Source organism: Stigmatopora argus, chromosome 15 (assembly GCF_051989625.1).
Source record: "Stigmatopora argus isolate UIUO_Sarg chromosome 15, RoL_Sarg_1.0, whole genome shotgun sequence".
Classification (NCBI taxonomy): Eukaryota; Metazoa; Chordata; class Actinopteri; order Syngnathiformes; family Syngnathidae; genus Stigmatopora; species Stigmatopora argus.
In genome coordinates this window covers 8,934,076-8,942,409 of record NC_135401.1, presented here as the reverse complement: position 1 = coordinate 8,942,409, position 8,334 = coordinate 8,934,076, and the positions used below count along the sequence as shown (strand labels likewise).

The window sequence follows — 8,334 nt, the reverse complement described above, 5'->3', positions numbered from 1 at the left end:
CATGTTTCATTGCCGGTTGTCGATATGCTCCTGCCAAAAATCGTTATAGTAATTAGTTTAATTAACTCCTTGGTGCCTGAATTCACATTTAATAAATATTCGTAAGCCATTGGAGCAATTACGTATGTACTGTCGAAAATGAAATGGAAAGGAGAAATAATATAGAACATCCTAAATGTAAAAAAAAATCACAGAGAAATAAGACCCACGTATTGATAAACGTCTGTCCATATTGTGCTATAATCGTTATATAAATTGTATAAATTACTCATAGGTCAACATTAAGTACTTTTGGTTTGCTTGTAATGGAAAGGCAATATCAGTTGGTGGCGCTGTTGCACATTTTATTTGGTTTGAAGCAATTACAATACTTGCACACTACTTATTTAACCTGTTGGGAGGTTATGTATAAAAGGCAAATACTACTAATGTTTATGCATTATATTTTAAGGTTTTGTTTTTCTATTTAAGAATTGCAACAGAAGTTTTTTTTGGTATTTTTTTCTAGGAGGGAAGGGAGTGGAATGAGTGTCATTTCCTTTCATTTTAGTAGGGAAATATTACTAGATTTTTTTTTTAAAGATAATATGGAACTCGGACTTAAAAAACACTTATTTAAATCACTGCACAAAACATTCCTAGATAGAAACGTCTAAATTAAACGACGAGTTTGGGATACTGACCCCATCCAAGGTTTATGTAGAAGAAAACTAGTACTCAATGACACCTAGAATCTTTTAATACCAAAATGTCTCACTTTGTGGATCACATTCCATTGTTGACATTGAACCTTTATTGAAAACATGGGTCAAACATGAACGCTATGTCGATATATACCTTCAAATTATGAAACACTTTTACATAAAGTGAACACTATTGACATTTTTGTACTGCAGGTGGTCCTTCATCAGCTTATGTAAAAATACAAATAGCACAGACAAAAAGAACAAATCAAGAGTAAAGCACAAATGACATGTTAAACTGTTAGTTTCTTTCTTTTTTTGGACGAATTCATTTGTCAGGGCTCTGAACCTCCTCTTCCTCAGAATCCTTGTGCTCTTGCTGGTCCACTTGGGTGAGCTCTTTGGTCTGAGACGGCCTCAGCAGATATTCCAGCTCCTCCGCACTGATTGCCACCTTCTCTGGAACCAGCCACCTCTTAAAGTGCTCAACGGCACTGCGAAGAGTTGCACAAAATTCAACTGTTTAAATACAGAAGTCATTCTGGGCATCATTGGCTCTTCATACCTCTCATCCATATCGCTGCTTTGGAAGATTTCCGAGGCCTGAGCGTCATGCAGGAATCGATCCCAGCACTCCTTCTTGGCTTGAGACAAGGAGCGTAGTATGTCTCTGGAGGTGACGTCGCTTGACTGACCCTTAAGCCTCTTTAAGCGATTCTCTGAGGACAAAAAAAGATGTACAACAATGATTCTGACCATTTAACAATGATAGAGCATTGTCACGCAAGTGAATGAATAAAAGTTCATTAAATATTTTAGATTTTGGGCGGACGTAAACCGAACATAGTATACTATATACTATTGTATAGTTGGGGTCTAACTCTTTATGGTCGTTTTACAGGGAGGAATAATGATTAATACATTTAAAAAATAATCATCATCATATAATTGTAACTGAGACCTGGTATTCACAAACAATATGTGGATATCACATTTTGGGTCAAGATTAAATGTTAACATTGTGGCCTATCCACATAAGTGCCAGGTTTTTTATGGGGTCACATTTTTTTCTTCTGGTTACCCTATATAAATATATAAAGGGTTAATGGAGCCGAATCGAATCTAGTTAGCCTAATACATTTGCACAGAATTTAAAACAACTAGCTCAATGTCTCATCAGCCCAGAGACATTAAAATCACAACTGCAGAGTGCACACGCCCCCTACTGGCCAACTCGGTACCTACAAGCAACAATAAGTCTGCAATAAACTAATCAGTTCTGAGAGAAGCATCACAATTTTAATTGTGCAATTAATCTCATCAGTCCCGGGGCAAAATAATAATAATAAAATAAAAATACTCTCTTGGAATGAATGCATACATTTACTACCAAATGTACCTACCATTTTCCCCTAATATCGTTCAGCCCTACTATGAACAAATCAACAATTTCATTTTTGGCACAATGTTCAATAATGACCTAATAATTTTCACAACACTTGATAAAGTAAAAGAAACCTAAACTGGCGATGTAGGTCTCGGAATCCTCCATGGGTTCCCATTCAGCACTGGGAATACTGGTGGTGCTCGTCCCGTTAGACTGGCCATTGCACTGCCCTCCCACTGGCTGGAAAGAGTCCTGGAAATCGGGGCTGTTTTCTGGGGAGGGTTCGGTCCGCATTTCGGGCAGGCTGGGACCACATATTTGGGACCAGAGATCCACGCTGCTTCGGACCTCCTGTTTCTCGAAGTCGTCGATCATTCTGTTGCAGTCTGGACCGCGAACATACGTCAAAATCAGTTCAATTTTGAGCTACAGGAGTACCCTCATTGCAAAATGAACACAGGTCTTACCTTGAAGGGATTATGCACTAGATCGACTATTTCCTCAGCTTTTATAGATTTATTGTTTCGAAAAGATTTGTTTTAGTGGCTTCCTTTCTCCATGATTTACTAGCTTTAATAAATGAGCAAAATAACAGCGCTTCCGTATTTTGTTACCGATGATTGGACGCCAGAACAAACGTACTTGCGATTGGCTCACTTTGATTTCCGGTGAAAAGGTAACCAGCTGATTGGCTAGCTGACCGGAAGTCAGTCCACGGTCAACGTTACGACTGCTCAGGTAAACAAACAGACTTCTTTTAAAGTGTAATTTGCGTGCAATTTGTCTTAAGGTGATCCAAACGCTTATGTTAAGTGTATTATGTCTTAGGGTGGGGAATGTGGGTTGACAATCTAGCCTTTTGCCATACAGTTGAAACTGTTTGAGACTGAATATATTTTTATACATAATATTTACCAGGTATACCATGTGAGTGCTGAAGAAATCTGGTGTAGGAGATGCTCGCTGCGTTGCGTCTGGCATTTGTAGCGGTCCCGATGGGGGTCCTGCTCTCCCGGACAATGGCGTGGATGTCCAGTGGGAAGACACACCAAGAGCTCATCACCAGGCTTAGAGGTAAAATGCAATCTCTGCAGTTTGACTATCAAAAGTCAAAATGCACTTCATCGGCTCTCCCCTTTCGGACTACACCCATCACAGTGTGTCCTTTAAATGTATTGAATTAAAATCCATGTAATTAAGCTCTTAAATTGACTGCAAAAGTCATTGTAGGCATTAAATGCCGATTGGAATACATAACGACATGCCCTAAAACTTTCTCACGTTCACCCCGTAATGACTAAAATCAATTATTTTATATTTTAGGAATTACTGAATTTTTGGTGGGGTTGGTGGGGAGATTTCCATATTTCTAGCATTGACTTGTGTTCTGTCTTAAAAATATATTATTGTCAGTGCTTGGAACCTACAATAACCCTGCATGATGTTGACTTTACTGCGGCAGCTTGTTTCTCATGAGGAAACCTTGAAGGCCATCTCCTAGATGGCAAATCATAATCTCTATGCTTTCCATTGACATTTTCAGATCATGGTGTCATCCACAGTGACAGAGTGTTCAGTGCCATGCTGGCCACAGACAGAGGAATCTACACCAGGGATTATCCATATGCAGACTCTCCGCAGGGCATAGGTCTCATTTTATTAGCTTTTCTCTGTAAATGCATCAATTGGTAAAACTAATCATGTGTTTTCCTCTTCAGGCTTCAGAGCCACCATCAGTGCACCACACATGGTAAGTGCATTTATGAAAATAGCCCTAATGTTCTTTTGTGATTAAACAAAAGTTTCAAAAATTAAGTCATTTGTTATTTTGTTTTTGTTTTTACCCGGACAGCATGCTCATGCTTTGGAACTGTTGAGTGACAAATTGACAGAAGGGGCATCTGCCCTGGATGTGGGCTCAGGAAGTGGCTATCTCACAGCCTGCTTTGCAAGAATGGTAAATGTTAAAAGCAGGTCAGATTGCTACATAGTGTGTGCACGTCACTCATTCGGTTCTCTCAGCATTGCATTCGTCTCTTCTTTACCAGACAGGAAGCAGTGGGAGGGTGGTGGGAGTTGACCACATTGATGAACTCGTTCATAGTTCAATAGAAAATGTCCAAAATGACGACCCGGAACTTATTACATCTGGACGAGTCAGACTCTTGGGTAAGATGAACAGATCCATTAACTACCAAGCAGTTTTGACAGAAAAAATAGCAGTTTCTACTGTTACAGGGTTAGCTAACAGCTTGTTTGCATGATTAAATATTTTAAAAAATCTCAAGCAGAAATACCAATGGTGTAAAAGAATAAATCCATGTCCACAGTGGGTGACGGAAGGCATGGGTACCCCGAGAGAGCCCCTTATGATGCTATTCACGTGGGGGCAGCTGCGCCTACTGTTCCTAAAGCTGTACGTACAAATTTGAGGATCACATCAATGACATGCACTGAAATTCCAAATGTCAACTGAGTTTAAAGTTTTACACTTGTAGATTTGAACTGACAATTTCTGGAAAAATACACCCTCCTACTCTAAAGCTACTGGAGCAGCTGAAACCAGGCGGGCGCTTGGTGCTTCCAGTCGGCCCAGACGGTGGCAGTCAGGTGCTGGAACAGTACGACCGACAGACTGACGGCACCTTCCTCAAAAGAGCACTGATGGGAGTGGTTTACGTCCCCCTGACAGACAAGAGAAGACAGTGGCCAGGGTATATCGCAACACTTTGTTAAGTCATCCTTCTTCCACAGCATTCATGATGTTGTCTTTTTTAGAGGCGAGCTCTGATTTCCGTGTGCTTCACGTGGGATGCTGCTGCATGTCTCCAACATCTTCAGTTCCTTTGCTGGCTTCTGCAGTTTGATCTTCACTTTTTTCATGATAAACTGTCAACTGATGACATGCACATAGAGCGTCAGGCTGTGTTTTGTATTCTTCATTGTCTTCCTAAAGCATGAAAACAAATTTAAAGTGTGCAATTGTGGCAATTTCGGGGTCAAATTGGTATTGGGGGTAAACACAAATTACAAGTTTGAACTTAGATCTTCAAGTGTGGATTTCTTTGAATATTATTTGTGGGAAATCATTAGTTTAGTAGTACTATATCGGCAAAAAACACCAAGTCGAGTAAATGTGAACCTAAAAGTATTTTTCATTCAATTCCCTGTGCATTTTTTAAATTAGACTTAAATTTGCATACACACTTGTTGTTTTGAGGTGCAAATCCACATACTTATAAACCCTTCCCATGTAAAAAAATTATGGCTTTTTTCTTTATTGTTTCTATTTTTATTTTAGTGTGATTGGCTTAACTTTTATAATATACAAAAATGATAACAATGAATAATAGTAATATGTTTTTTTAGTAACTGTACACTAGTGAAAGTTAGTTTGTTAGATTAGTTTCCCCGATTTGTCAACAAAACTACATTTTGTTTATTCCTCTAGACAACATCATGACGTCACTAAACTGCGCCAGCTCTTCTTGAAGGACCATTTAGCCTCCTGAATGTTGCACGAGGGCTTAACTGTTGTAGGGTTTGTAAAATCAACTCCACAATTTTCATTTTTATTTAACATTAGAGCTACAAGTCATCTAGTGAACAAATCTACATACGTTCTATACTCTTGTTTATTTAATTTCTGCAAATGCGTTCTTCCTCGTCGTAACAGCCATAATACTACATGGGATTGTTCGAGACACCGTGACTCCATCCAGAGCAAACGATTGAATGCCAAATTAAATTATCTTTCCCCAGTTTTTCGACATAAATACGTTTTAATTCGTAGTGTGTCATCCATGGAACTGTCAGCTCCTGCGCCGGTGGAAGAAAAGAGCCCGGTGTCGGCAGAAGGAACCACGTTGGAAAAAGACAATCTAACCGGCAAACGGAAAAGCGACGAAGCGAGCGGCTTCAGTAAAAATCAGAGAGAATCCCGAAGAAAGAAGCTCCGTGCCGGGGAGAGATACGTGCCCCCTCCGCAGAAGCGACATACCGGTGTGAGTTTCAGCCAGGAACACTTCGACGAAACTTCGTACTACTTTGAAAATGGGCTGCGTAAAGTGCGCCCCTATTACTTTGACTTCAAGACCTACTGCAAAGGTCGTTGGATAGGAAAGAGCCTTATGGAAGTGTTCGAGAGTGAGTTCCGATCAGAATCCATTGAGTATTACCAGAAGGCTGTCAAAGAGGGTCGCATCTGCTTAAATGGAGACCCCGTCGAGGACCTGTCCATAGTACTCAAGGTTAGTGCCATTCTGTCACCGAAAAATTCCATTTCTTTCTGGTTTGGATCATGTTTGTGTTCATCTGCCCCTTAAAATACTTCAAATTTCAATGTGGACTTTTTACTTTATGAATTAGTATTATTCGCTGCCAGACTCGAAAAGGATTGGACGTCTAATGCCGCCATTGGCATCCAAGTAGCTGAAATGGATTTCATCTTTTCATGCATGATTTATGTTTGTTTGATTATATTCATACAGGACAAGGGTCTGCAACTTGGGACCTTGGGGCCAATTGCGTCCCATTCGGTATTAGTGCTGCTTGCACGTATTTTCCAATATAAAGTATCTACAAAAATTAAATAAAATGAATTGATTAAAGGTTCTTTTTGGGGGCGGACAAGTACTTCAATAGTAATATGTAAAATAGTTTTAAATAATGCAAATTTAATAAAAAGCCATCAGTGATGTAACATAGCAATGATTTTTCAATTGTGTGCTATTGTTTACTGACGCAGAACAATGACCACATGAAAAATACCGTCCATCGTCACGAGCCCCCCGTCGTTGGCAGGCCTATGAAAGTCCTGGTGGATGATGGCCAGGTCCTCGTGGTGGACAAGCCCGCCTCCATCCCGGTCCACCCTTGCGGTCGTTTCCGACACAACACAGTGATTTTCATCCTGGGGAAAGACCACGGCATCTCGGAGTTGCACACGGTCCACAGATTGGACAGACTCACTTCAGGAGTGCTGCTTTTCGCCAGAACTCTGGAGATCTCCAAAAAATTGGACCAGCTAGTGAGAGACAGGAAGGTAGGTTCTTTCTTCAAGGCTTCTTTCCCTCCCGTTGTGCACAAGATAGCATTTAAATGTGGAAATTTGTCTCTCCAGCTGGAAAAGGAGTACGTGTGCCGAGTCGAAGGTGAGTTTCCAGAAGGTGAGTTGGTCTGCGAGGAGCCCATCCTGGCTGTGTCTTTTAAAATCGGGTTATGCCGCGTCGACCCGAAGGGCAAAGACTGTCGGACGGTGTTCCAAAGACTGAACTTTAACGGCAAGACCAGCATAGTGCGCTGTTTGCCACTGACAGGCCGCACGCATCAGATTAGGGTGCACCTCCAGTACCTGGGCTTCCCTATCCTCAACGATCCCATTTACGGGGCAAACGCTTGGGGTCCTCACAGGGGGAAAGGGGGTTTGGTGGGAAAGAGTGACGAGGAGCTCCTCAAGGCTCTGGTGGAGGAACACCAAGCTCAGGAGAGTTTCAATTTGCTAGAGGTTTCTGACAACGGCAACGTTTTATCACAAGGGGGACTAAAGGATAATCGAGACGGAGGAGCCGGCAATACTGGAGAAACCCAGCAGTCCCAATGTGTTGAAATAACACCACTTGCTGCGACAGAACATTCAAATGTTAGCAATATCCTACCTGAAGAATCTAAAGACCCTCTAACGGATAAAGTAGAGACAAGCCAAAAAAGGTTTCCTGAAGACCCGCTCTGTAGCGAGTGTAAACTAACACGGGCTGACCCCACGGAAAATGAACTTATCATGTACCTCCACGCCTTACGCTACAAAGGTCCAGACTTTGAATATTCAACACAGTTACCCGAGTGGGCCAAAGATGACTGGATAGAAGTGGACTGATACAAGGACTCCGCTGAAGATGTCAAATTTGCCTTACAAATTAGGTGGATGTTGGAGGGGAAAAACTAGAGAATATCATTTGTTTTTGTTTTTTTTATCTTGTTTTTCGGTGCAGGTGTGTCAATAGCATCATGCATATTGTGCCCCAATTACTATGCCAAATTTGAACATTGAAAACAAAAAAAACGGCAGATTTTTTTCATGTTGTGAATAGACTATAGAAGTACATGTTTATCTCGTTTGAAGTTTATATTGGTAGTGCTACCACATTGCAAGCAGTCAATGATATGATGGTAAAATAATCTACATAATGAAAATGAGATTTTTTTAAGTTATCATTGGTGAAGAATAAAACAGTTATTAAAGAGATGGTGTCATTTACCACTTAT

At 40.7% G+C, this 8,334-nt stretch overlaps 3 protein-coding genes across 3 annotated transcripts; 2 read left to right on the top strand and 1 right to left on the bottom strand.

The window, feature by feature from the left end:
• Nucleotides 1–721: 721 nt before the first annotated feature.
• ccdc32 (coiled-coil domain containing 32) lies at nucleotides 722–2,705 on the bottom strand. The gene is made up of 4 exons (XM_077621620.1): nucleotides 2,538–2,705; nucleotides 2,202–2,456; nucleotides 1,249–1,402; nucleotides 722–1,177 (listed from the first exon to the last, which is right to left on the bottom strand). The coding sequence occupies exons 2-4, from the start codon at nucleotides 2,443–2,445 to the stop codon at nucleotides 1,012–1,014; spliced, it is 564 nt and encodes a 187-aa protein (XP_077477746.1). The 5' UTR covers nucleotides 2,446–2,456; nucleotides 2,538–2,705; the 3' UTR covers nucleotides 722–1,011.
• Nucleotides 2,706–2,717: 12 nt separating this feature from the next.
• Nucleotides 2,718–5,114, top strand: pcmtl (l-isoaspartyl protein carboxyl methyltransferase, like). The gene is made up of 9 exons (XM_077621619.1): nucleotides 2,718–2,808; nucleotides 2,989–3,144; nucleotides 3,614–3,718; nucleotides 3,789–3,820; nucleotides 3,923–4,027; nucleotides 4,119–4,239; nucleotides 4,401–4,486; nucleotides 4,615–4,784; nucleotides 4,849–5,114. The coding sequence occupies exons 2-9, from the start codon at nucleotides 3,027–3,029 to the stop codon at nucleotides 4,859–4,861; spliced, it is 750 nt and encodes a 249-aa protein (XP_077477745.1). The 5' UTR covers nucleotides 2,718–2,808; nucleotides 2,989–3,026; the 3' UTR covers nucleotides 4,862–5,114.
• Nucleotides 5,115–5,529: 415 nt separating this feature from the next.
• rpusd2 (RNA pseudouridine synthase domain containing 2) lies at nucleotides 5,530–8,312 on the top strand. The gene is made up of 3 exons (XM_077620959.1): nucleotides 5,530–6,320; nucleotides 6,818–7,114; nucleotides 7,193–8,312. The coding sequence occupies exons 1-3, from the start codon at nucleotides 5,583–5,585 to the stop codon at nucleotides 7,943–7,945; spliced, it is 1,788 nt and encodes a 595-aa protein (XP_077477085.1). The 5' UTR covers nucleotides 5,530–5,582; the 3' UTR covers nucleotides 7,946–8,312.
• The last annotated feature ends 22 nt before the right edge of the window (nucleotides 8,313–8,334 follow it).

Excerpts from the sequence above, each read along its gene's own strand:
- ccdc32 (XM_077621620.1), bottom strand. The coding sequence starts at position 2,445 with ATGATCGACGACTTCGAGAAACAGGAGGTCCGAAGCAGCGTGGATCTC. Across the intron at positions 1,403-2,201 it reads GACCTACATCGCCAGTTTAG|AGAATCGCTTAAAGAGGCTT; the intron begins GTTTCTTTTACT and ends TTTTGTCCTCAG. Across the intron at positions 1,178-1,248 it reads AGCAGCGATATGGATGAGAG|TGCCGTTGAGCACTTTAAGA; the intron begins GTATGAAGAGCC and ends AACTCTTCGCAG.
- pcmtl (XM_077621619.1), top strand. The coding sequence starts at position 3,027 with ATGCTCGCTGCGTTGCGTCTGGCATTTGTAGCGGTCCCGATGGGGGTC. Across the intron at positions 4,028-4,118 it reads CAGCCTGCTTTGCAAGAATG|ACAGGAAGCAGTGGGAGGGT; the intron begins GTAAATGTTAAA and ends CTTCTTTACCAG. Across the intron at positions 4,240-4,400 it reads TGGACGAGTCAGACTCTTGG|TGGGTGACGGAAGGCATGGG; the intron begins GTAAGATGAACA and ends CCATGTCCACAG.
- rpusd2 (XM_077620959.1), top strand. The coding sequence starts at position 5,583 with ATGTTGCACGAGGGCTTAACTGTTGTAGGGTTTGTAAAATCAACTCCA. Across the intron at positions 6,321-6,817 it reads ACCTGTCCATAGTACTCAAG|AACAATGACCACATGAAAAA; the intron begins GTTAGTGCCATT and ends TTACTGACGCAG. Across the intron at positions 7,115-7,192 it reads AGCTAGTGAGAGACAGGAAG|CTGGAAAAGGAGTACGTGTG; the intron begins GTAGGTTCTTTC and ends TTGTCTCTCCAG.